At 42.1% G+C, this 27982-nt stretch overlaps 1 protein-coding gene across 2 annotated transcripts in view; it reads left to right on the forward strand.

Annotated features, from left to right (window-relative positions):
- Positions 1–27982, forward strand: part of TFCP2 (transcription factor CP2) — a 66162-nt gene that overhangs the window by 20542 nt on the left and 17638 nt on the right. For both annotated transcript variants that reach the window (XM_053558017.1, XM_053558018.1), the window contains exons 2-6: positions 17082–17233; positions 17830–17906; positions 19683–19788; positions 23722–23828; positions 25897–26049. In XM_053558017.1, the coding sequence (XP_053413992.1) occupies positions 17082–17233; positions 17830–17906; positions 19683–19788; positions 23722–23828; positions 25897–26049 (595 nt within the window). The remainder of the gene's footprint in view (positions 1–17081; positions 17234–17829; positions 17907–19682; positions 19789–23721; positions 23829–25896; positions 26050–27982) is intronic.

Below are 27982 nucleotides of genomic sequence, written 5' to 3' on the forward strand. Positions count from 1 at the left end.
GCCATTAATGGTACACTAATGCAAAGATGTTTTGTGTGTGTGTGGTTAGGGGCAAAATTTACATCTGTAGAGAATCTCCATTGATGCAGTCAGGTCTTTCAGCACCTAAGCTAGAAAAGATTAACTGGAGTCTCCACTCTCTTCCACATAGACTTAGGAGAGGGCTACTGGGAAGATACCAGGACACCTGGTAGCGAGGCTTGTTGGGAACAGTGTTCCCTAACTACAGAGCATGTACAAACAGAGACATGATTAAAAATCTGTCTGCTTGGTTCAGTGCCCAGTGGTTCGTAGCACAGTGGTTACGGCACCAGCCACATACACTGAGGCTGGTGGGTTCAAACCCGGCCTGGGCCAGCTAAACAACAATGACAACTGCTACAAAAAATAGCTGGGCCTCAGGCAGCACCTGTGGCTCAGTGAGTAGGGTGCTGGCTCCTATACCGGAGGTGGTGGGTTCAAACCCGGCCCTGGCCAAACTGCAACAAAAAAATAGCCAGGGGTTGTGGCAGGCGCCTATAGTCCCAGCTACTCGGGAGGCTGAGGCAAGAGAATTGCTTAAGCCCAAGAGTTTGAGGTTGCTATGAGTTGTGATACTACGGCACTGTGCCAAGTGTGACACAGTGAGACTCTGTCTCTAAAAACAAAAAAAATAATAATAGCTGGGCCTGTGGCAAACGCCTATAGTCCCAGCTACTTGAGACACTGAGGCAAGAGAATCTCTTAAGCCCAAGATTTTGAGGTTGCTGTGAGCTGTGATGCCACAGCACTCTACCCAGGGCAACATAGTGAGACTCTGTCTCACAAAAAAAAAAAAAGTCTGTCTGCGACTCAAAAAAAGTCTGTCTGAAGAAACTGCAAAGAGCCACAGGGCTCAACAAAGATCCTTCAAGTCTGTAGCCTCGGTTGCCCAAAATAATCGAGTAGGTCTAGAATTCCTCTTGTCTGAACAAGGGGGAGTCTGTGCTGTGTTAAACACAACCTGCTATTTATATGTATAAATACCTCAGGAAAATGGAAATTTGAATAGAAAAGGTTCCCAGCAAGGTTTGTGGCTACATTAGAGGTCTACTAGTTCCTGCTTGGTTTTCAGGGTTATTCACTTGATTCCCTAGGGCTTAAGGTCAGTTCTGCAGGAACTGCTGAAGCTAGGACTCTGCTTATCCTGGGGTCATTATCTATCTTACAATCCGCTGTTCACTTAAATACTGTTCTAAAACTCTGCGTGGAAGTACTGATGTTCTTGGCACGTATACCTTGTGTCTGCAGCTGTGCGCCCACGTCTACTTGCAGACAACTGTACAACAGTTTCATTCGTCTTATCTCTGGCTCGACCCCAACTGTGCCTCTGGTCAACTTTTGGCAAGATTATTTGCCCTTTTCCATCTCTTTAGCCCACAATTCAGGGATGAGGTGGGATGAAGTGGAATGGGGATGGGTGGGTGTGAAACCACCCTTTGTAAATTAATGAAGGGCCACAAGGTGGGGACTGTGGTAGGAGAAATACATATAGGACCAACCATTGTTCCCTAGTTTGCTTTCCTGTAAATAACATACTACTCAGGAATCATACAGCTGATGGTCATAAAGATTCTAAGCTTTCTTCTTGCTCCCATAGATAACATCACTCTTGTGAAACCTCAGAGGAGTTTTTGAGATATCTTCTGGACCCTGCGTTCTGGTAGAACGGCTGACCTACCCAGACCAGTGGCCCACACCATACCAAGGAACTGACTCAACTGGTCTTGCAACCCCCACCCAGGAATTTAGCACAAGAAGACAGTTTTACACTTCTATGATTCTATACCAAACCCAGCCAATCAGCAGACCCAATTGTTTAGCCCTTTGCCAAACTATCTTTAAAAACCCTCTCTCTCAGGTGGTGCCTGTGGCTCAAAGGGGTAGGGCACTGGCCCCATATGCCAGAAGTGGTAGGTTCAAACCCAGCCCCGGCCAAAAACTACAAAAAAAAAAAAAAAATAATAATAAAGTATCTATTAAAAAAAAAAAACCCTCTCTCTCAAATTCTTGAGGATATAGATTTGAGAACTTCCTCCCATCTACTAACATGGCGCCTGTGATAGATATTTCTGCTGTAACCCCTGCTGTCTCAGTGTATTGGCTTCCTGTTAGACAGCGGGCAGTGAATATAGTGTCTTTCCATACAGCAGGAAGGGGGACTAGAGAGATTGTCCTGCTCTGAAGCCAGGTCTGGAAAGGGAGGGACAAGGTGAGCAAAACAGAAGATGTCCAAAAAGACACGTAAGAAGTAGTGCATGCCAGGAAGGGGCAGCTCAACTGCAGTGGGAGGGGGAGCACCAGGTGGCAGATATTGAATCTGAAAAGCAGCTTTGAGCCCAACACTATAAAGGGCTAAGAGCAGATTCCCTTAGTCACAAGAAAAAAACGAAAGAGTTTTTTTTTTAATTTTTTATTTAGGTTTCTTTTTTTATTTTTTATTTGTTTTTTTTCTATTGGTGTTTTCTTGGTTATATCATACTGTGAAGGTGGACATCAGATCTTCAAACTGTCACATTGCCTTGGATATATAACCCAGGAATACTGTTGCAAACTGCCATTTTTTTCACCTAAATGGGAAGAGTCAGTGACTTCAGAAATGTAATAAAAGAGCCTCGTACTAATGATGCCACAGGTGATGTTTTCAATTAGCAGTGTTTTAATGAGACTTGTAGGCTGGTAAGAGCTAATCCTATAATACATGGAAAAAAACTGAGAAAGCAGGGCTATATCGGGCCAGTCTCCTGAGGTAGGCCTATGCTGATTTAGATTTCTTTGACTAAACTTTTTTTTGCAGTTTTTGGCCGGAGCTGGGCTCGAACCCGCCACCTCCGGCATTTGGGGCTGGTGCCCTACTCCTTTGAGCCACAGGCGCGGCTATAAACTTTTTTCTTTTTGAGACAGAGTTTTACTGTGTCACCCTCGGTAGAGTGCTGTGGCGTCACAGCTCACAGCAACCTCAAACTCTTGGGCTTAAGCCATTCTCTTGCCTCAGCCTCCCAAGTAGCTGGGTCTACAGGTGCCCATCACAATACTTGGCTATTTTTTTGTTGCAGTCATTTAGTTGGCCCAGGCCAGGTTCAAATCTGCTACCTTCAGTGTATGTGGCTGGCGCCATAGCCACTGTGCTATGGGTGCTGAGCTGACTAAACTTTTAATATCCTACCATCTCTCTGGAAGTAATTTTTTATCTGACTAAGCTTCTAAAATAAGTAAACATAGATTTGAAATTAGAACTTTTAAGTGACCTTCTAGCTAAAGGAAAATAAAAGCTTATTGCTTTTAGACATAAATAAGTATTCATTGAGAAGTAGTTCAGCAGAATAGAAATGGGGAGAAAAAAGAAATCAGCTTAATTTTTTGATAAACTTTGAGATGTACATAATAAACGTGCCTCTGATGTGTCATAACTGATCTAAACTGATCTAGTAATAAATAGAATGATCTGTTCTCCAGCAGAACTTTTTAAAGTGCTTGAAGAACATTAAGCCCAGTTTTGAGATTTGGGGAAAAAGTTCCAGAAACAGTATTCCCAAAGAGAGACTGTCGGATGATCAGTGTCTCTATCAGGGACAGCATAAAACCCAGATAATGGTGTAGATTTATCTACTGCTCACTTGTGTTTTGGTGTCACACTCAACTGTCTGTGTCCCTGGGCTGAAATTGAAGGGGAACAGTTAAGCTATTCAGGGCAGTTGTATAATTACCAGGAACATACTAGGCCCTTCTGAGTTACATCATTTTTACTGTATATTTTTAAATAATTCACTTAGGTTTCTTTGAGTGATAGTAATTTTGTAAAGACAATGAACCAGAGAGGAAGAAGAATTTAGTGCGACTTAATGCTGTGTAGAGATAGAAATTTAGATGATAATGATGCTATACTCTGTAAGGGGACCTTACCTTTAATTTGCTTATTGCTAGATCCTCCATCTAAAATAAGGCTTAGGACATAATAGGTGCTCAAATACTATTTAGTGAATTAAAAAAAAAAAAAAGATTTTGGCTCAGCACTCATAGTACAGTGGTTATGGCACCAGCTACATACACTGAAGCTGGCAGGTTCGAACCCCCGGAACAGCTAAACAACAATGACAGCTGCAACAAAAAATAGCCGGGCGCTGTGGCAGGCGCCTGTATTCCCAGCTACTTGGGAGGCTGAGGCAGGAGAATCTCTTAAGTCCAAGAGTTGGAGGTTGCTGTGAGCTGTGATGCCACGGCACTCTACCTAGGGCAACAAAGTGAGACTGTCTCACAAAAAAAAAAAAAGATTTTGAGCGGCTTTATTGATCCAATCTCAGGTTGTTTTCACCCCAGTAGTGGTAATGAGTATGTATTGACCTGCACAAACTTCCTCACCCTTTGTGATTAATGTTTCAGTATGGCTCAGTGAGGGCCTCTGTCAAATCAGATTTGGGTATAAAAAGGTGGTCATCCTAGGTGACATAGAGATCAAACCCATCACCTTGGCTTATTAGTACACACCACTAAGTAATTAAGCTCCCACCCTTTTGGATTTAATTGACATGGGATGTGGCCTAGAAAAGTTGTTTAAAAGCTCCCCAGGTGACTCCAGAGTAGAGCAAGATTGAGAGCCACTGGTATTTCAGTGCCTTTAAAGACACCTGAGGTAGAATTCGGTAGTGCAGTATTCAAGTACAGCAGGAGATGACTTGAAAACTATTTTATTGGTCTCTCTCACCTTTTCTCTTCCATGAGATAGACCCATTTCCAACTCTCTTTGGAAATGCTCTAAACTGAACTGAAAGAAAAAAAAAACCCAAAACTTTCATTAAAAAGCAAAATCTAGGCAGGTGCAGTGGCTCAGGCCAGTAATCCTAGCACTCTGGGAGGCTGAGGTGAATGGATTGCCTGAGCTCACGGGTTGGAGACCAATCTGAGCAAGAGCGAGACCCTGTCTTTACTAAAATAGAAAAACTAGTCAAGCACTATGGTGGGCACCTGTATTCTCAGTTACTCAGAAGACTGCAGCAAGGGGATCTTAAGAGTTTGAGGTTGCCAGATGCAGTTGGCTCATGACTGTAATCATAGCATTCTGGTAGGTAGAGGCAGGTGGATTGCCTGAGTTCACAGGTTCGAGACCAGCCAGAGTGAGAACTTGTCTCTAAAAGTAGCTGGCTGTTGCGGTGGGCGCCTGTAGTCCCAGCTACTTGGGAGGCTGAGATGAAAGAATCGCTTAAGCCCAAGAGTTTGGGTTGCTGTGAGCTGTGACGCCATGATACTCTACCCAGGGTGACAGAGTGAGATTGTGTCTCAAAAAAAAAAAAAAAAAAAATTGATTGTATCATGTAGGGGATTTGCTTTCCCGTCCCAGATTCCTTTCATTTGCACATTTGATCATCCTCCTTTTACAGTTCTTTTTTTTTTTGAGACAGAGTCTCACTATGTTGCCCTGGGTAGAGTGCTGTGGCATCGCAGCTCACAGCAGCCTCAACCTCTTGGGCTTAAGCGATTCTCTTTCCTCAGCCTCCCAAGTAGCTGGGACTACAGGCACCAGCCATAATGGCTGGCTATTTTTTTGTTGCAGTTAGTTAGCTGGCCCAGGCTGGGTTCGAACCCGCCACACTCGGTGTATGTGGCTGGCGCTGTAACCACTGTGCTATGGGCACCGAGCCCTTTTCCGAGTTCTAATACCAGTTATTTATAGAAAATGTTTCAGAGGACAGCTTGCTTTAGGGCCCTGTAGCATACCACTAAACCTTCCAGATTTATCTGCATTCTTTTTTTTTTTTTGGCCGAGGTTGGGTTTGAACCCACCACCTCCGGCATATGGGGTTGGCGCCCTACTCCTTTGAGCCACAAGTGCCACCCTATCTGCATTCTTTAGATACAGTTTCAGAGTTGTCTCTGAGGCCATTATCTGTTACAAAATTCTTTTCTTTTTTTTATGTTTTTGAGAGAAAGTCTTACTCTATTGTCCAGGCTAGAATGCCATGGCCTCAGCCTGGCTCGCAGCAACCTCAAACTCCTGAGTGCAAGCTATCCTCCTGCCTCAGCTCCTGAGTAGCTGGGACTACAGGTGCCTGCCACCACGCCCAGCTAATTTTTTCCCCCCTATTTTTAGTTCACTCACTTTTGTTCAGGCTGGTGTCAAATTCCTGAGCTCAGGGGATCTTCCCACCTCACCCTCCAGAAGTGCTAAGATTACAGGTGTGAGCTATTACACCCAGTCTGTTACAAAATTCTGGGGTTTTTTTTGTTGTTGTTATTGATTGTTTGTTTTTGAAACAGTCTCACTATATTGCCCTCGGTAGAGTACTATGGCATCACAGCTCACAGCAACTTCAGTCTCTTGGGCTTAGGTGATTCTCTTGCCTCAGCCTCCCAAGTAGCTGGGACTATAGGAGCCTGCCACAATGCCCGGCTATTTTTTTGTTGTAGTTGTCATTGTTGTTTGGCAGGCCCAGGCTGGGTTTGAACCCTCCAGCCCTGGTGTATATGGCCAGTGCCCTAGCCGCTGAGCTATAGGTACCGAGCCTGTTACAAAATTATTATTTTCACCTTTCACAAGGATATCAAGAGACTTTATTTTATGTATTACTGCAATTCAGGTATACTATATACCTATAGCATTTTCTAGCTAAACCATATAAAAAAGAGAAAATGGGGCTCGGTGCCTATAGCTCAACCGGCTAAGGCACTAGCCACATACACCAGAGCTGGCGGGTTCAAATCCAGCCCAGGCCTGCCAAACAACAATGACAACTGCAACCAAAAAAATAGCCAGGCGTTGTGGTGGGCGCCTGTAGACCCAGCTACTTGGGAGGCGGAAGTAGGAGAATCGCTTGAGCCCAGGAGTTGGAGGTTGCTGTGAGCTGTGATGCTGTGGCACTCTAGTGAGGCTCTATCTCAAAAAAGAATGAAAAGGAAAATGGAGTTTGTTTTTGGGTTCTGCTGATCTCTGATGCTAGTTTATAGTCATGAACTATGCTTTTAGTAACCTGTTCTATCGCCCTGCTTGGACTTCATGTCACATCACTGTTGTGTAAGGTAAAGATAATGTACTCTCTCCTCATTTTGAAAATTGATATTTCAGACATAAAAAGCCAGCATGATAGTTGGCATCACTAGAATGATGACGCTTGTCTGAGTTTAAAAAATATCATATAGCTCTCATCCACAGATTTTAAAAAATTTTAATGTTACTTATTTTATTTATTTATTTTTAAGACAGAGCCTCAAGCTGTCACCCTGGGTAGAGTGCTGTAGCATCACAGCTCACAGCAACCTCCCACTCCTGGGCTCATTCTCCTGCCTCCGCCTCCCAAATAGATGGGACTACAGGCGCCCGCCACAATGCCTGGCTATTTTTTGGTTGCAGCCGTCATTGTTGTTTGGTGGGCCTGAGCTGGATTCGAACCTGCCAGCTCTGGTGTATGTGGCTGGTGCCTTAGCCGCTTGAGCCACAGGTGCTGAGCCCAAAAAATTTAATGTTACTTATTTTATTTTTTTAGAGACAGAGACACAATCACAGCTTACTGCAATCTTGAACCCCTGGGCTCAAGTGATCCTCCCACCTCAACTTCCTGAGTAGCTGGGAGTACATGCACATGCCACCATGCCCAGCTAATTTTTAAATTTTTTGTAGAGACAAAGTCTTGCTTTCTTGCTTAAGCTGGTCTTGAACTCCTGGTGTCAAGTGATCTTCTTGCCTCAGCCCCTCAGAGTACTGCGATTATAGGGGTGAGCCACTGCACTCAGCCTTATCTGCAGATTCTTTAATTCTGCAACATAGTTCATCTAGAAGACTTTCATTCATTTAAATATATAGATATACTTTGATAGACTCCTTACTTATCTTGGTCATTAAACTACTTTTCCTAATATTTGTTCTCTTTCTACTCTCTAGACGATTTTCCTTTACAGAAAAGATAGAAGCAAAAAGAGGAATTGAGATGTTCTGTCTCTGCTTTATGTTAATTATTACTGTGCCATTTACATCAAAGAGTGGGCCTGTGCCTTCCTTAGCATTTTTACAAGTCTCGGGACATTCTGGGTTTTAACTCAAGCTTCCTCCTTGGTGACACATCAGTGCCATTTTTTAAAATAGTTGCCTTCTTTTTATATATATTGTGTATGTCCATCTGATTCTGAGTTGATAAATGCACTTTCCAACTAGTCTCTTTAGATATCACCACCCAGAATTGACATTGCCAGAATTTCATTTTCAAGAACCTCAGTCATGTCATTTTCGCTGTTAGGCGCTCAGACCATGGGCTTGGGTTCTATCTCTTTTCCTCTGTGAATCCTGTTCTCTGGAAGTCTAGGAGCCACATCTAGCTGTGCTCCGTGCTCTTCCTGCCCGTCTGGCTTGGTTGCTTTCCTTTGAGCCTCCTACCACTTCTCCTTTTCAGATCAATTTCTTCTTGTTCAAATTAGGTTGCAAATTATAATTCTACTAATTTCTTCTACCTTCTGGGTGATAGAATAATTAGCAAGGCATATTTAAAAAATTAAATATGCTGCTTTGTAGTTGAATTGAGATTTTTCAGTGGTAGAAATCTTTTATCATTACTTGTGACAGACATTAAGGTGATTAATGTTTATTCAGTAGTCAGGACATCTTACTGACTTCCTGTTAAAACATGCAGGGCAGCTGGGCAAGGTGGCTCATGCTGGTAATCCTAGCACTCTGGGAGGCTAGGGCAGGAGGATCTCTTAAGGTCAGGATTTTGAGACCAGCCTGAGCAAAAGTGAGACCCCATCTCTACTAAAAATTGAAAAACTAGCTGGGTGTTGTGGTGGGCGCCTGTAGTCTCAGCTACTCTGGAGATTGAGACAAGAGGCTTGCTTGAGCCCAAGGGTTTGAGGTTGCTGTGAGCTATGATGCCATAGCACTCTACCCAGGGGGAAAAAAACAAAAACAACGAAACAAACTTGCAGGCGCATCTGTCCTTGCCAGGTATCCTCCCTGATCTGGCCTAGCATCCTTCCTACAAACCTAGAAAATCAGTCTACTTTCTTTTTTTTTTTTGTAGAGACAGAGTCTCACTTTATGGCCCTCGGTAGAGTGCTGTGGCCTCACACAGCTCACAGCAACCTGCAACTCCTGGGCTTAAGCGATTCTCCTGCCTCAGCCCCCCGAGTAGCTGGGACTACAGGCGCCCGACATAACGCCCGGCTATATTTTGGTTGCAGTTTGGCCGGGGCCGGGTTTGAACTCGCCACCCTCGGTATATGGGGCCGGCGCCCTACCGACTGAGCCACAGGCGCCGCCCAAAAATCAGTCTACTTTCTTAACTTTTTTTTTTTTTCCCTCAGCAGAGTGCCATGGCTTCATTAGCTTACAGTAACCTCAAACTCTTGGGCTCAAGCAATTCTTTTGCCTTAGCCTCCCATGTAGCTGGGACTGTAGGCATTCACCACAACACCTGGCTATTTTGTTGTTGTTGTTGTCATTGTTGTTTTAGCTGGCCCAGGCCAGGTTTAAACCCACCAGCCTCAGTGTATGTGGTCAGCGCCCCAACCACTGAGCTACGGTGCGGCCTACTTTCTTTTTTTTTTTTGTCCGAGGCTGGGTTTGAACCTGCCACCTCTGGCATATGGGACCGGCGCCCTACTCCTTGAGCCACACGGTGCAGCCTACTTTCTTAACCTTAAAGTTTTTTTTTTTTTTTTTTTGTCTGTTTTGAGACAGTCTCACTCTGTCATCCTGGGTAGAGTACAGTGGCATCATCACAGTTCAGTTCAACTCCTGGACTCAAGCGATCTTCCTGCCTCAGCCTCCCAAGTAGCTGGGACTACAGGCGTGCGCCACTGTACCTGGCCTCAACCTTAAAGTTTTTTGATTTTTAGAGACAGAGTGTTATTTTGTCACCTTCGGTAGAGTGCCATGATGTCATAGCTCCCAGCAACCTCCAGCTCTTGGGCTTAGGCGATTCTCTTGCCTCAGCCTCTCGTGTAGCTGGGACTACAGGTGACCACCACAATGCCTGGCTATTTTTTTGTTGTAATTGTTGTTTGGCAGACCTGGCCTGGGTTAGAACCTGCCAGCTCCGGTATATGTGGCTGGCCCCCTATCTGCTGATCTACAGACTAGAAGCATCTTAAACAGCTGGGAGGCTAGAAGGGAGAAGTTAAGCCATGCTTATGAATTAGTAGTGAAAATTGAGGGGCTGCGTTATTTCAAGAGGGTAATTTATGCTTCTGGGGACTGTGAAGCAGCTCTTCCTAGAAACTGTATTTACATACAGGAAAAACTGTTCCTCTCTTATTTTCACTCACACTCTTTGTGCTATGCCTTTACTCTGGTGTGGATTTTCACTTAGGGGTACACATTTTTAACATATATTCAACTTATTCTTTTTTTTTTTTTTTTGTGGTTTTTGGCCAGGGATAGGTTTGAACCCGCCACCTCCGGCATATGGGACCGGCGCCCTACTCCTTGAGCCACAGGCGCCACCAACTTATCCTTTTTAACAGTTAAGATTTCTACACCTTTATAATTTGATCAGAAGTATGGTAAGATGTCAAGACTTCCAAAATGACCACAATGTATATAGCACTGAATATTCTGCAAAATCTTTGCAGAATATTTGTTTGAATATTCCCCATTTTGTTTGGGGAATGCAAACAAACTGTCAAAGAACAAAATTACAACAGATTTAGTTTAAAGATTTCAGATGGGGCTCAGCACCTGTAGCTCAGTGGCTAGGGCACCAGCCACATACACCAGAGCTGGTGGGTTCGAATCCAGTCCGGGCCTGCCAAACAATGGGAACTACAAACAAAAAATAGCTGGGCATTGTGGACGGCACCTGTAGTCCCAGCTACTTGGGAAGCTGAGGCAAGAGAATAGCTTAAGCCCAAGAGTTGGAGGTAGATGTGAGCTGACACTGTGGCACTCTACCAAGGGTGACATAGTGAAACTCTGTCTCAAAGAAATTTTTTTTCAGTGGCTTTATTTGTGATTCTGGAATCAGGCAACTTCATTCCACAAAATAGTATAAAGGTTCTGAAGAGCTGAGCAGGAGCTGGGTGTGGTGGCTCACACCTGTAATCCTAGCACTCTGGGAGGGCAAGGCAGGTGAATAGCTGGAGCTCACGAGTTCAAGACCAACCTGATCTAAAGTGAGACCCTCATCTCTACTAAAATAGAACAACTGAGGCAAGAGGATCGCTTTAGCCCAAGAGTTGGAGGTTGCTGTGAGCTATGATGCCATAGCATTCTACCCAGGGCGATAGCTTGAAACTCTATCTGGGGGTGGGGGGAGCTGAGCAGAAGAGTTTGGCTTTAAAGACAGAGCTACATAAAATAGAAGCAAAGAACAAAGGATGCATTAGTTACTTTTCAAAGTTACTTTTTCTCGTAAAGTGGGAACAAGGAGACAGAACAATAAAAAGAAATTGGTTCACTTCAGGTTACTTTTTTGTGGTAAGAAATACAACATAGGGGACTTTATTATCATCCCATAGAACTTTTTTTTGTTTGTTTTTTTGAGACAGAGTCTCACTTTGTTGCCCTTATGAAGTGTTCTGGCATCATAAGTCACAGCAACACCTGCCACAACGCACAGCTATTTTTAGAGGCAGAGTTCTCCCTCTAGTGTGCCTGGCTGGTCTCGAACTCCTGAGCTCAGGTAATCTGCCCATCTCAGCTTCCCAGAGTGCTGGGATTATAGGCGTGAACCACTGTCCCCAGTCTCCGATAGAAAATTTAAACTGGCTTGTTTTCAAAATTGGCTATTACCTCTCTCCTAATTTTTTTAGAAGGTCAGATAACTTGATTTGGTGATGTGCATTTTTTTTTTTTTTTGAGACAGTCCTAGGTTAGAGTGCAGTAACATCATAACTCACAGCAACCTCAAATTCTTGGGCTCAAGTCAAGTGATCCTCTTGCCTCAGCCTGCCTAGTAACTGGGACTACAGATACCTACCATGATACCCATCTAATTTTACTATTTTTAGTAGAGACTGTGTCTCACTTTTGTTCCAGCTGGTCTTGAACTCCTGAGCTCAAGCAGTCCACCCACTATAGCCTCCCAGAGTACTGGGATTACAGCCGTGAGCCACCGCGCCTAATCAGTGATAAGGAATTTTAACATGGGCCATTATATTTTGATTTTTAGTATGGTTCGTTGGGGCCTAGTGCAGGAGCTTAGCCCAAACAATGGCCTTTTATAATTTTTATTTAACAAAAGTATAAATCATATCAATAAATATTTGCTAAGCACATAATAGAGAAGTCTTCCCTTCAAATAGCTTTTTTTCATTGAAATGAATTAATTACTAAATACACGAAGCAATCGGAGAATACAATCAAGTGCTAAATTATACATTGGCGGCAACTGTTGAGAGTCTGTCCAGAATGGGTTTGGGTTTCCCTCATCTATACTTACCTCACTTCTGAGAAAAGAGCAGACTTCTGGATTTTCAAAATTATTTCTTGCTGGATGGGTTTGTTTTTGATTGGATGTAAGCTGGAGCCTAGAACTGTATTGACCAGTAATCTTCAGCCTCTGTGTCTAGGACTGTGGAACTGAGCAGTACTCTTTTGTTCCTACAATAGAGTAAAAGAAATGTGATGTTAAAAAAAAATGTGCGCTCAGCACCTGTGGCTCAAGCAGCTAAGTCACCAGCCACATATACCCGAGCTGGCGGGTTTGAATCCAGCCTGGGCCTGCCAAACAATATGACAGCTGCAACCAAAAAATAGCCGGGCGTTGTGGCAGACGCCTGTAGTCCCAGCTACATGGGACATGGAGGCAGGAGAATCACTTGAGCCCAGGAGTTGGAGGTTGCTGTGAGCTGTGATGCCACAGCACTCTACCCAGGGTGACAGCTTCAGGCGCTGTCTCAAAAAAAAAAAGCCATATAGCAAGAATATGAGTAATTCATATGTATTTGGGGTTTATAATATATCTTAAAGTCTCTGATGAGGAAATATAATCTGGGTTATTTGGTGGCTGTGCTGTTTTAAGTTAATTGCAGGGGCAACTTTTAGAATTAGTTTTAGAGTTTTAGCCTCCAGTGAAGTCTTTTGCATAGTCATGGGGAGTAGGTGTAATGCCACATGAGAGAGAGGACTAGCAGCTGTTAAGTATACTTATTAACCTTGCTTGGCAGTGACATTTGAGAAAGAAAAGAATACCCTGCATTCGTAAAGGCTGACCTGTTGCTATGTTGCAAAATCCTATTTGCTTTGATTCTTGGTAATCTTCACTAATCTTTCAAGGAATCGTTAGATGTGATGCATTTGAGAATGATGTGGCAGTATAGTCTCCCAAAGGCTAACAATATATTTCTTGAGTTTTTTGATGCTTTGTACTATTGCCTATACTATTTGTTGTGAGAGCAGCATTAGCTTCTGATTTTAAGAAATGGAAGAGACTGGGCGAGGTGGCTCATACCTATAACCCTAGCACTCTGGGAGGCCGACGTGGGTGGATTGCCTGAGCTCACAGGTTCAAGAACAGCCTGAGCAAGAGTGAGATCCCATCTCTGAAAATAGCTGGGTGTTGTGGTGGGCCCCTGTAGTCCCAGCTACTTGGAAGGCTGAGACAAGGAAATCGCTTGAGCTCAAGAGTTTGAGAGTGCTATGAACTGTGATGCCATGGCACTCTACCGAGGGTGACAAGTGAGACTGTCTCAAAAAAAAAGGAAATGGAACAACTGGGGCAGAATAGTTTTTTAGAAAATCCTATTTTTGGGGTGGTGCCTGTGGCTCAAAGGAGTAGGGTGCCGGGCCCATATGCGCCCTGGCCAAAAACCGCAAAAAAAAAAGAAAGGAAAATCCCATTTTTCTACAGTTTTAAGAGAGCAATAGTATGTTTCACCTGACAAATTGATATGGACAGGAAGACAATCCCTAGCATCTCTGCTATTAACCTATGTGAGCAAAGCACACACATCTCTAAGCCCGAGGCAAAGGAATGTGCCCTCCGAGTTCTGACCTTTGAAATATTTTTTTTAACAACTAGAAACCTGTTTCATAAAAACTATTTAGGCTAACTGGATTCAACTAATAACTTATATCCTTGCTATTTAGACATCAGCAGAAAGAAAATTCACTCCCGACTTTTCAGCATTTATGCCATTGAATTTGTATTACTTCTGTGTGCCTCAAGTCAGTAACTAAAACATTTGCTGTTTTGTTTTGTTTTCCAAGTAGAATTTATAATACTATCTGTAAGATTCACCCAAGTGTAGTCAAGTGTAGAGTATAGTCAACTATTTTTTTCCTTTTCTTTTTTAGAGACGGGGTTTCCTTATGTTGCCCAGGCTGGTTTTAAATTCTTGGCCTCAAAGGATCCTCCCACCTTGGCCTCCTAGAGTGCTAGGATTACAGGCATGAGCTTCTATGCTCGGCCACTAATTTTTTGTTTGTTTTGAGACAGCATCTCACTCCTGCCTGGGCAGGAATACAGTGGCATAATTGGTTTACTGCAGTCTCCATGTCCTGGACTCAGGCAATACTCCTGCCTCATCCTCCTAAATAACTAAGATTATAGGCATCTGCTACCACTCCCAGTTAATTTTTTAAAAAGTTTTTGTAGAGATGGGGTCTTGCTGTGTTACCCAGGTGTGAGCCACCACACCTGGCTGACTTTCTACCAGTAGTGTTGTCCAGTTATAATGACACTACTATAACCTAATGTATTAGGGAAGATGTGTGTATATTGCTGAGGGTTATAGGTGTATATAAAGGATGGCTTTTTCATTTGTGAATAGTAAAAAAATTGATTTTGATCTCTTTATTTTATCAGCATGATATTTAAATTATAGGTAAAGGTTTAAGTGTATTCTATTTTGAATGTGGGGAATGTTGACAAAAATCACCAGATCCCTAACTTTTAACCTTTTGGGGGAATTATATTGTTTGTTTTATTTCATGTACCCTGTTCCCTTTCTTTGTACCCAAAAGTATTTTGTGGTCTATGCATAATTTTTTCCTTTAAAAAAATTTATTATACAAAAGTTAAAACATACAAAGTAAACAGAATAGTATGATGAACCCTCTTCTACCCATCACACTGCTTTAAAACTCATGGACATGACATTATTATTTTAGCATGAGTAGTAAGTACTCCGTTGTATGAATATACAGTTTGGACATCCATTTTCTTAGCAATGAATGTTCAGGTTCTCTCCATTGTTTGCTTTTATGCTATGAACATTCACATGTAAGTCTTTGGGTAGATTTATGTTTTCATTTCTCTTGGATAAAATACTTATGAGTGGATTTGCACAGTCAAAGGACAGATGAGTATTTGATTTTGTAATGAACTACTAAATCATTTTCAAAAGTGGTTATATTAGTCTGGGTGCGGTGGCTCACACCTGTAATCCTAGCACTCTGGGAATCTGAGGTGGGTGGGTTGCCTGAGTTCAGAAGTTCGAGACTAGCCTGAACAAGAGCGAGACCCTGTCTCAAGAAAAAGTAGTGAGGCATTCTGGTGGGCACAGCTACTTGAGAGGCTGAGGTAAGAGGATCCCTTGAGCCCAAGAGTTTGACGTTGCTGTGAGCTATGATGCCACAGCATTCTACCCAGAGTGACAAAGTGAGACCCTGTCTCAAAAAAAACAAAACAAGGGCGGTGCCTGTGGCTCAAGGAGTAGGGCGCTGGTCCCATATGCCGGAGGTGGTGGGTTCACACCCAGCCCCGACCAAAAAATAAAAAAAATTAAAAATTAAAAAATAAATAAAAAAAGAAAAGAGAAAAAATGCAAAACAAAACAAAAAACAATTTTACAGTCCTGCTGGCAAAGTACAAATGTGGAATGCTCCACATTCGGGTTGTCATTTCTTTTTAATTTTACCTATTCTAGTGAGTACCTGTACATATTTTTTAAAGGAAATTAAAAGAAATTTTATTTTGAGAATTTTATGGCAAGTCTTGAGATAATTGGAAATACTCTGTAATCAGGTACATGCCTGTAATTTGGTACATGTCTTTTAAGATTTGAACAACAGTGAATGCTGATGAGGATAGTATCTCTAAAGCCCAGGGTAGCCTTACCTGCTAATCTATGACTAGAGTTTATGAACAAAAATTATGGCAAATCCTTGATATCTGCTTTAGCACTTCATGGTTTCTAAAATATTTTCTCATGCTTTTCTTTTTTTTGAGACAGAGTCTCAAGCTGTCGCCCTTGGTAGAGTGCTATGGCACCACAGCTCATAGCAACCTCAAACTCTTGGGCTTAAGTGATTCTCTTGCCTCAGTCTCCCAAATAGCTGGGACTCCAGATGCCCAATACAATGCCTGGCTATTTTTCTGTTTTAGTTGCCGTTGTTGTTTGGCAGGCCCAGGCTGGATTCGAACCCGGCAGCTCTGGTGTATGTGGCTGGCACCCTAGCTGCTGAGCTACAGGCGCCAAGCCATCATGCATTATTTTTGACAGCAGATATGGTTCCCATTTTATAGGTGAAAGAATGAAGAGTCAAAGGAGCTTGCGTAAGATTGAAATATGACTTCTGACCTAGTCCTGTACCCTTCCACTAGCACCTCGGAGTGATATACTTGGAATTCATTGCGTGTGTGCCCTTGGCTTGAAAATTTAGATAAGTTTTGAAAGTTTAGGAGGTAGCTGGTAAGAACATCTCAGTATTAGTTGTATTCCACAGAACGTAAGATCATCTTGAAATATATACTGGTCATTACTTTGTTCTTTTCATGTGACTTCTAAAGAATTCTAGAAGTTATTTTAGTCCTTCAAGTAGATCAGCTGATGTAGTTATAAGGATACTATAATTGATGTCTGTCAGAGGACAAATATGCATAACTGAGTGTCCTAGACTCAGTTTTGGAACTCTGTTTATAATTTTCAGAGTTCTTTTAGGAACCCCTGTCTATGCTTCCTAGAAACATCTCTTTGTATTCTCAGACGGTTTTAGCAGTAAATTATTGGTCATCACTCTTCCTGTTGTGGTCAGGGTGGATGTCACAGCAGGTAATCTGAACTGATTGGTTGGGATGAAACTCTACTCCAGTGAGTAGTATTTATGGCTTTCCATAGCAAATTTCAGTTCGATTTTTTCAACTATAAATCTGCTTTTGTATCATGTCAGATGTTTATGTAAGTTATTTATTTTATTTTAGTGATGTCCTCGCATTGCCCATTTTTAAGCAAGAAGAGTCAAGTTTGCCTCCTGATAACGAGAATAAAATCCTACCTTTTCAGTATGTGCTTTGTGCTGCCACCTCTCCAGCAGTGAAACTCCATGATGAGACCCTAACATATCTCAATCAAGGTTAGCTGCTGCTTCATTCATTAGTATGATTACAGACAGACTGGATTCATATTTACACTTAGATATAAAACGTTAGATCTTTCTAGTGTGACCTGTCAAACTAGAAGTCTTCCTTGAGAGATTTGAGTTCTAATGTCATATTCGAGATGTATGTCTATATCTGTATCTATCTGTCTGTTCTATCTATATATTTTTTTTACTGGCTTCTTTTGCTTACCTGCACATTTTTAGTACCCAACATCTTTTAGTCCGTGTCCCTGGATATCCTCATTGGTTACTCTCTGAGAAGTATTACCTTACCCAGCTCTGTTATCTACCAATTGTGTGGCTTTTGACAAGTTGCTTAAACTCTTTAAGTTTCAAATTTTTTATCTGTAAAAATGGGGTTGATAATACCCTAAAAAATTGTATCAGTTAAATGAGATCATCTATGAAAGTACTTAGCACAGTGCCTACTTCTAGTAAAGGATGATAGTTGTTACTAATACTGATAAAGTTATTATATTCTTGGGTATTCAACCAAATGAATTTTATTCTTTCTGAATCAAGCAAAGTAATTTGTGATAAATATAATATGTGATTACTTTTTCTTCTAGGACAGTCTTACGAAATTCGAATGCTAGACAATAGGAAACTTGGAGAACTTCCAGAGATTAATGGGAAATTGGTGAAGGTAAAAGAAATGCACAATATTTTATTACCAATCCTTTTTGTTAAAACTAATATTCTTTTGCTTCCATAAAGGGCTTACTGCTTGGTGGTATCTTTTATCTGCCACAATTTGTTGGCAGAGTGGTAAACTGATATGTCATTTCTATAGGGTCATAGTAAGCTCCTTTATTCACATGAATTTTTCAGAGCTGTGGAAACAGAGTGCTTATCACTGCAGCAAAGAGCTTGCCACCCTCTGTCCAGGTAGTCCCTTGGCTCAGTGAAGTTCTTTGTTTTTTTTTTTTTTCATGTAGAGACAGAGTCTCATTTTATCGCCGTTGGTAGAGTGCCGTGGTGTCACACAGCTCACAGCAACCTCCAACTCCTGGGCTTAGGCAATTCTCTTGCCTCAGCCTCCCGAGTAGCTGGGACCACAGGCGCCCACCACAACGCCCAGCTATTTTTTTGTTGCAGGTCGGCCAGGGCCAGGTTTGAACCCACCACCCTCGGTATATGGGGCCAGCGCCCTACCCAGTGAGCCATAGGCGCCACCCAGTGAAGTTCTTTTGGATGGAGTAAAGTAATCTCCTTGAGACTGTCAAAAATGCTTTTGTGTCTCTTTGGATGCTTGGTCTTATAGCAAGGCAAACAGAAGGGCAGCTCTCTTAGTCTTGATTGACAGTAAGGATTTTGATTAATAGTATGATTGAGGGCGGCGCCTGTGGCTCAGTCGGTGGGATGCTGGCCCCATATACTAAGGGTGGTGGGTTCAAACCCGGCCCCGGCTGAACTGCAACCAAGAGATAGCCGGGCGTTGTGGCGGTCGCCTGTAGTCCCAGCTACTCGGGAGGCTGAGGCAAGAGAATCGCTTAAGCCCAGGAGTTGGAGGTTGCTGTGAGCTGTGTGAGGCCATGGCACTCTACCGAGGGCCATAAAGTGAGACTCTGTCTCTACAAAAAAAAAAAATCTAATAATAGTATGATTGAGACAGAGGAGTTTTATCAACAGCTATAAAAGGTGATGGAGGGATTAACAGACACCTCTACAAAGTAAGAGCAACAAAAGAGAAAGTCGATGGAAATGAATTCCTTCCGACAATGTTGATAAGTTGTAGGATGAAGTACTGAGCAAGGGACTTGGTGATTTTTTCATATACATTTGAAGAACTGAGCCTGATATTATTATTACCATTATTATTATCATTATTGAGACAGAGTCTCAAGCTGTTACCCTGGGTAGAGTGCTGTGCTGTTACAGCTCACAGCAACCTCAAACTCTTGGACTTAAGCGATTCTCTTGCCTCATCTTCTCAAGTAGGTGAGACTACAGGCACCCGCCACAATGCCTAGCTATTTTTTTATTGCTGTCGTCATTATTGTTTAGCAGGCCCAGGTTGGGTTCCAACCCGCCAGCCTTGGTGTATGTGACTGGTGCCCTACCCACTGAGCTACGGGCGCTGCCTGAGCCTGATATTATTACACGGTATAACAGTAGAGGCATGTAGAAGTGCTCCAGATAGAAGTCGCATTTGCCTGCTTACCACTAGGACTGATGTTTAAGTCAACTTTTAAACATAGACCAGATAACAATGATTATATTTGAGAAATTATAATATTTATCCTGAAATAGTTATAGAAATAGTTACTTGTTATTATATGGATTTTAGAGTGAAACAGGTCTTAAGAAAAACAATTTTAGATTGTGTCTAGAAACTGTCAGTGACTCCTGCCAGTTTTCCTTTGTCAGCACTGATTTTCACCGGGCCCTGTTATCATTTGATGTTGCTGTATCCTTTTAGAGTATATTTCGTGTAGTATTCCATGACAGAAGGCTACAATACACTGAGCATCAGCAGCTGGAGGGCTGGAGGTGGAACCGACCTGGAGATAGAATTCTTGATATAGGTGAGTTAAGAAAGTCTATTGCTTAGGAAATGGCTTTAATGATGGACTGAGAGTTCCTTTTCTTTACTTGACATTTACCTTAATTTGTATGTTTCAGAGGCTCGATTAATGTGAACCTTGGAGTCGTTATTTACTAAGTATAGAAAATCAGTTGTATGATGAGATAAAAATTTAAGTTGGAAGTATAAACACTTCAGTTCCATAGCCATTGCTTCCATTACTTAAGGATGATTTTGTTTTGTTTTTGAAGTTTGGTAAAAGACACATAACAAAAAAGGTATTATTTTAATTATTTTTACGTGTACAGTTCAGTAGCCTTAAATGCATTCACATTGTTGTGCAACCATCACCACCATCTATCTTTAGAACCTTTTTCATCTTGTAGAACTGAAACTCTGTACCCACTAAATAATAACTTCCCGTTCCCCCTTCTTCCCAGCCCCTGGTGACCACTATTTTCCTTTCTGTCTCTATGAATTGGACTACTCTAGGTACCTTACATAAATGAGGTTATACGTTATATGGCTTTTGGCAACTGGCTCTTTTTGACTTTGCATAGTGTTTTCAAGGTTCATCCATGATGTAGCATGCATCAGAATTTCCCTTCTGTTTTACACTGAATCATATTCTATGGCATACCACATTTTCGTTATCCATTAATCCCTTGATAGACAAGGGTTTTACCTTTCAATTACAGTGAATAACGCTACTATGAACACTTACGTACAAATATTTATTTTAGTCTCTGCTTTCAGTTCTTTTGAATACTTACCATAAAATGGAATTGCTGGATTATATAGTAATTCTATTTTTGATTTTTTTGGGGGGAGACACTATGTTGTTTTCCACAGTGACTACACAATTTCTTTTTCTTTTTTTTTTTTTTTGAGACAAAGTCTCACATTGTCGCCCTCCGTAGAGTGCTGTGGCGTGATAGCTCATAGCAACCTCAAACTCTTGGGCTCAAGCGATCTTCTTGCCTTGGCCTCCCGAGTAGCTGGGACTATAGGCACCCGCCACAACGCCTGATTGTTTTTAGAGACGAGGTCTTGCTCTTGCTCAGGCTGGTCTCAAACCCATGAGCTCAGACAATGCACCCACCTCAGATTCCCGGAGTGCTAGGATTACAAGCGTGAGCCACCTCACCTGGCCCACATTTTGCATTTCTACCAACAGTGCTCAAAGGTTCCAGTTTCTCCATATCCTTGTTTTCTGGTTTTCTTTCCTTTTTGATAATAGCCATCCTAATCAGTGGGTATAAAGTGCTATCTCACTGTGCTTTTGATTTGCATTTTCCTGATGATGAGTGATGTTAAGCATCCTTTCACTTGCCTATTGGCTATCTATATATTTTCTTTGGAAAAATGTCTATTCAAATCTTTTGCCCTGTTTTTTTTGTTTGTTTGTTTGTTTTGAGACAGAGTCTCACTCTGTTGCTTAAGCAGTCTAGCCTAGCTGCTTGTAGCAACCTCAAACTCTTGGGCTCAAGAGGTCCTCTTCCCTAAGCCTCCTGGGTAGCTGGGACTACAAGTGCCTGCCATAATAACCCAGCTAGTTTTTCTATTTTATTTTAGTAGGGATGGGGGGGTCTTCCTTTTGCTTAGGCTGGTCTTGAACTCCTGAGCTTAAGCAATCCACTCAGCTCAGCCTCCCATAAGGCTAGGATTACAGGCGTGAGCCTCTGTCTCCTGCCCTTCCATATGTTTTCTTCAACAGTTTTATAGTTTTAGGTCTTTGTTCAGGTCATGGACCCTTTCTTTTTTTCTTTTCTTTTCTTTTCTTTTTTTTTTAAGAGACAGAGTCTTGCTTTGTAGCCCCAGGTAGAGTGCAGTGGCATCATCATAGCTCACTGCAACCTCAAACTCCTGGGCTCAAGTGATTCTTCTGCCTTAGTTGCTTGAATAGTTGGGGCTACAGGTATCTATCACCACTCCCAGCTGATGTTGTAATGTTTTTGTGGAAATGAGATCTCTTGCTCAGGCTTGTCTTGAACTCTTAGCCTCAGGCAATCTTCCTGCCTTGGCCTCCTGGGTTTATAGGCATGAGCCACTGTACCCAGCCCATAGGAATCCTCTTAATGTGCTTCTAGCAGTAACACTAAACTGAAGACTATAAATTACAGTTTTCATGAAAATAGAGGTAGTGTATAGATTTAGCTCATCTTGAAGATTTTGACAAATTAAAAGGAAGCTGCTGAGGTGGTGCCTATAGCTCAATATGGGTAGGGCGCTGGCCACGTACACTGAGGCTGGTGGGTTCGAACCCGGCCCAGGCCGTTAAAACAATAATGACAACTGCAACAACAACAAAAAAATAGCCAGGTGTTGTGGCAGGTGCCTATAGTCCCAGCTACTTGGGAGGCTGAGGCAAGAGAATCTCTTAAGCCCAAGAGTTTGCAGTTGCTCTGAGCTGTGATGCCACAGCACTCTACCGAGGGTGACATAGTGAGACTCTGTCTCAAAACAAAACAAAACAAAAGGTTGCCAGCTTGGCACCTGTTACTCAGTGGTTAGGGTGTCAGCCACATACATACACCAGAGTTGGTGGGTTCGAACCCGGCCCAGGCCTGCTAAACAACAATGACAACTGCAACAAAAAATTAGTCAGGCGTTATGTTGAGTGCTTGTAGTCCCAGCTACTTGGGAGGCTGAGTCAAGAGAATCAAGAGAATTGCTTAAGCCCAAGAATTTGAGGTTGATATGAGCTGTGACACCATGCACTCTGCAGAGGGCAGCATAGTGAGACTCTGTGTCAGAAGAAAAAAAAAGGAGGCTGCCTTTAAATTACCTTATTTTAAAAACTTTTTTTTTTTTTTTGACCTACCATCTCCAGCATATGGGGCTGGTGCCCTACTCCTCTGAGCCACAGTCACTGCCCTATTTTAAAAACTTTTTTTTTTTTTTTTTTGTAGAGACAGAGTCTCACGGTACCGCCCTCAGTAGAGTGCCGTGGCGTCACACAGCTCACAGCAACCTCTAACTTTTGGGCTTACGCGATTCTCTTGCCTCAGCCTCCCGAGCAGCTGGGACTACAAGCGCCCGCCACAACGCCCGGCTATTTTTTTTTTTTTTTTTTTGGTTGCAGTTTGGCCGGGGCTGGGTTTGAACCCGCCACCCTCGGCATATGGGGCCGGCGCCTTACTCACTGAGCCATAGGCGCCGCCCCTATTTTAAAAACTTTTTAAAGAAGAAAAGTATTCAGAATGAAAGTACCTAAGTCAGTTTTAACTGTAATGAAAACTTTTTCATTGGCATAAAAGAAGTTTAAGGTATAATACACAAAAATCTTAGTAATTAGGGACAGGTAATATAAGAATTAGTGCTTTTGGCTGGCGGGTATGATGGCTCAAGCCTATAATCCTAGCACCCTGGGAGGCCAAGGAGGGAGAATGTCTTGAGGCCACGAGACCCCATCTCTACTAAAAATAGAAAAATTAGCCAGGTGTGGGGTGGCGCCTATGACTCAGTGAGTAGGGCGCCGGCCACATATACCGAGGGTGGCGGGTTTGAACCCGGCCCCAGCCAAATTGCAAAAAAAAGTAGCCGGGCGTTGTGGCGGGTGCCTGTAGTCCCAGCTACTCGGGAGGCTGAGGCAAGAGAATCTCCTAAGCCTAAGAGCTGGAGGTTGCTGTGAGCTGTGATGCCATAGCACTCTACCGAGGGTGACGAAGTGAGACTCTGTCTCTAAAAAGAAAAAAAAAAAAAGGAAAGAAAAATTAGCCAGGTGTGGTGGTACATGCCAGAAGTCCAGCTACTCATGAGGATCTCTTAAGCCCTGGAATTTGAGGTTGCTGTAAGCTAGGCTGATCCCATGGTATGTTACCCAGGGCAACAGAGTGAGACTCCGTCTCAAAAAAAAAAAAGAATCAGTGCTTTCTTATCTAAAACCAAGTAGCTGTCAGACTTGTTCAATGATTACCATTTTGTTTCTCAGATATTCCAATGTCTGTGGGTATAATTGATCCTAGGGCTAATCCAACCCAACTAAATACAGTAGAGTTCCTGTGGGACCCTGCAAAGAGAACATCTGTGTTTATTCAGGTAAGGCTCCGCAGATGGGGCTCCAGTTATAAAGACGCATGTCTTACTGCCACTTTGTTTTATAAAGGGTAAAACATCTTAGATTTGAAATCCTAGCCTGACCATCAAGTCCAGACCCCTCAAGATGTTCCTTAGAGCACTGAAGAGTTTTCCAAATTGCTCTTGTAATTACCACAGTTTGTTTATCTGTATTTCCCCATAATGCTCGCTAATATACGCAAAATATGCCATTCTTTGGGTGTACCATAACTTACCTAATAATTATTTGTATTTAGATTGTCCTAATTTTTTTTATTATCAACAATGTTTTGTTATCTTTATACTTAATTTAAAAAATTTTTTATGGTGCCTGTAGTCCCAGCTACTCGGGAGGCTGAGGCAACGGAATCGCTTAAGCCCAGGAGTTGGAGGCTGCTGTGAGCTGTGTGAGGCCATGGCACTCTACCGAGGGCCATAAAGTAAGACTCTGTCTCTACAAAAAAAAAAAAAAAAATTTTATGTATGTATGTATGTATTTATTAAGACATAGAGTCTCACTCTGTTGCCCTAGGTAGAGTGCCATGGCCTTATAGCTCACAGCAACCTCAGTCTGTTGGACTCAGGGAATACTCTTGCCTCAGCCTCCCAGTGGCAGGACTACAGACACCTGCCATAATGCCTGGCTGGTTTTTCTATTTTTAGTAGAGTTGGGGTCTCGCTCTTGCTTAGGCTGGTCTCGAACTCTTGAGCTCAAGCAACCCATCTGCCTCAGTCTCCAGAATGCTAGAATTACACGTGTTTTTTAAATTTTTTTAAAATTTTTATTTATTTATTTTTTTGGAGACAGGGTCTCTCTTGCCTAGCCTAGGGTACAGTGTCATCATCATAGCTCACTACAACCTTATAGTCCTGGACTCAAGTGATCTTCCTGTCTTAGTCCCTCAAATAGCTGGGACTACATGCACCACCATGCCTGGTTAATTTTTTTTTTTTTTTTTTGAGACAGAGTCTTATTATGTCACCCTTGGTAGACTGCTGTGGCATGACAGCTTACAGCAACCTCAAACTCTCGGGCTTAAGCGAGTCTGTTGCCTCAGCCTCCCAAGTAGCTGGGACTACAGTCTGTTGGACTCAGGGAATCCTCGGCCCGCCACAATGCTCAGCTATTTTTTTGTTGCAGTTGTCATTGTTGTTTAGCTGGCCCGGGCCAGATTCAAACCTGCCAGCCTCGATGCATGTGGCCAGCTCCATAACCACTGTGCTACAGGTGCTGAGTTTTCACTGTTGTTCAGGTTGGTCTTGAACTTCTGACCTCAGTGAACCTCCTGCCATGGCTTCCCAAAGTACTAGGAATACAGTTATAAAGACTCAGCCTGGCCTTTACTTCAAATTTCATCTGCATATCTGATTATATTCTTTTCAGTAGATTCTTGAAGATTCATATTTGTATTAATGACAGCTAATAGTTTGTGGAATAGTTAACATGAGATAGTCACTATGTTAAGTAAATACTTCGTATACACGATTTTGTTAATAAGACTTTCTACTATAATCTTTTAAAGCAGGAATAGTTTTTGAGACTTAGAGAGGTTAAGTAATTTACCCAAGCTAGTAAATTGTCAAGATGCCACTTTTAAGGTTTGCCAGTCCGGCATTATGCAGTAGCCAAGCAAACATTTTCTCCCCTGTTGCTGTGAGCTTTCTTATGCACTGTTTTTTCAGTGTAGATGGTGCTTTCTCTTTCCCAAATCCTCCTTAAAGTCATGGAAATTTTACTAACAGAAATCATTTCTCTTTTATGTTAACTCTATTTCCCTCAAGCAGTTAATGAATATTATTTTTCATAGTAGCTTTTGTTAGCATTTTGTAATATCTGTACATTTATTTTGTATTTGTAAATCATTTTTCTCCTTCCCTCCATTAGACTGTAAATTCTTCAAGATAGAAAAGAGGGAAAGTGGTTTTTTATGATGTCTAGTGTTTTGCTATTAGTAGTTCCTTAAAAAATATTGCTGACAGGTTTGGCGTGTGTGTTTGTGAAGGTCCTTCCCTGAGCAGCACTGAAGCCTTGGCGTTGTTTGCTTTTCAGGTGCACTGTATTAGCACAGAGTTCACCATGAGGAAACATGGTGGAGAAAAGGGGGTGCCATTTCGAGTACAAATTGATACTTTCAAGGAGAATGAGAATGGAGAATATACTGAGCACTTACACTCGGCCAGCTGCCAGATCAAAGTTTTTAAGGTATTGTTGGGCAATGGGCTGGCTATTGGATTCTTTTACTTGGTCTTGTTTTTTTTTTTTTTTTTTTGAGACAAAGTCTCACTTGGTCACCCTCAGTAGAGTGCCATGGTGTCATAGCTTATAGCAACCTCAAACTATTGGGTTCAAGCTCTTGCCTCAGCCTCCCAAGTAGCTGGGATAACAGGCATGAAACACTGCGCCCGGCTAGGATTCTTTGACTTTATTTTTCTGTATCGACTTTAGATACCAAGTCAGGAAGCAACATGTCTTTTTTAAAAAACTGTGAAGACTCAGTCTAAGATACAGTCCTTGAAATAATTACTGAGATGCCTGATAAAGAAATTTATATGAGATCGGCACCTGTGACTCAGTGGGTAGGGCGGTGGCCCCATATCCCCATATACCGAGGGTGGTGGGTTTGAACCTGGCCCCGGCCAAACTGCAACAAAAAATAGCCAGGTGTTGTGGCGGGCACCTGTAGTCCCAGCTACTCGGGAGGCTGAGGCAAGAGAATCACCTAAGCCCAAATACTGGCGGTTGCTATCAACTGTGACACCACGGCACTCTACCTAGGGCGACAAAGTAAGGCTCTGTCTCTTTAAAAAAAAAATTTATATGGCATCTCAGCTACAGGCTAGCAAATTCAAACCTGGCTGTGGCCTGCCAAACAACAATGACAACTATAACAAAAAACTAGCTGGGCGTTGTGAAGGGCACCTATAGTCCCAGCTACTTGGGAGGCTGAGGCAAGAGAATCGCTTCAGCCCAAGAGTTTGAGGTTGCTGTGAGCTATGACGCCATGGCACTCTACCAAGGGCGACATAGTGAGACTCTGTTTCAAAAAAAAAAGAAGAAAGAAATTTATATGGGGATGGGCATGGGATGATAATAGAAAGTTGGAAAATAGGGCTAAAGGCAAAAACATGGATTCTTTTTGAAAGCTTTTAAAGCCTGTTGAAGTTAAAAAGCTCTTATAAAGTGCACAAAAGTTATGGGAAGTTGACTATGTTGGTAACATTCAAAATTAATGTTTCTTTATTTTGGTCTTCATTTTTATCATATGGGTAAATATGTTCTCATTGCAAGAGTTTCAGTAATACAGAAGTATTCAGAATAGCATTAAATTCACCCTTGCCAATCTAACCCTGACACCCCAGCCCCTCCCCAGAGGGAACCACTGTCATTCTTTGGTCCATGTCTAGGCCCTGTCTGTGCTTTCAAACCTTGTGTCTTCAGGTAGACACATATTTTCTTTTCCTTAAACACAAGTGGCATTTATACTGTATTAATTATTTTGAAACTTGATTTTATTAGGTAAGTATACTTTAGAGATCTTTCCATGTCAGTAGCTATAGATCTGGATCTGTTTTATTCATTTCAAAATTCATCAAACATTTAAATTTTATGTTTTCAAATTTAGATAATGTGATGCATCTTGCCTTTACATCATGGCATATACATCTTTGTTTCATATGTGGATATTTGAATTTTTAGAAGCAATAATCTTGGGTCAAAGGATGAGTACCGGACTTTTTTTTTTTTACTGTTTTTTATTTTTTTAACTCTTAAGACAGGTTTTATGGGTAATAAGAGTACCCCAAGTACAAAGAGAAACATAAGCACTGAGAAGACAGCAAACAATAATTCAGGAGCACCATGCATGACTAAATAACCTTTATAGGATTATACTGTTCTTCTGTAAGAAGGAAGTTAATATAGGTGACCCCCATACAATTAAAGTAGAACCTCTGTAAGTTGACCACCCAAAGGACTGTAGCAAATTGGTCAACACATGGAGGTGGTCAACTTAAAGATCTAGGCCTGCTGTACTAACACGTACATGTACTTACATTCTTATACAACATTTATTAGGGAATATCATATTAAATCATACATAATCAAAACAGTAAAATCTTGCTTACAGTATTATACA

The sequence above is a fragment of the Nycticebus coucang genome, chromosome 12 (assembly GCF_027406575.1).
Source record: "Nycticebus coucang isolate mNycCou1 chromosome 12, mNycCou1.pri, whole genome shotgun sequence".
In the NCBI taxonomy this organism is placed as follows: Eukaryota; Metazoa; Chordata; class Mammalia; order Primates; family Lorisidae; genus Nycticebus; species Nycticebus coucang.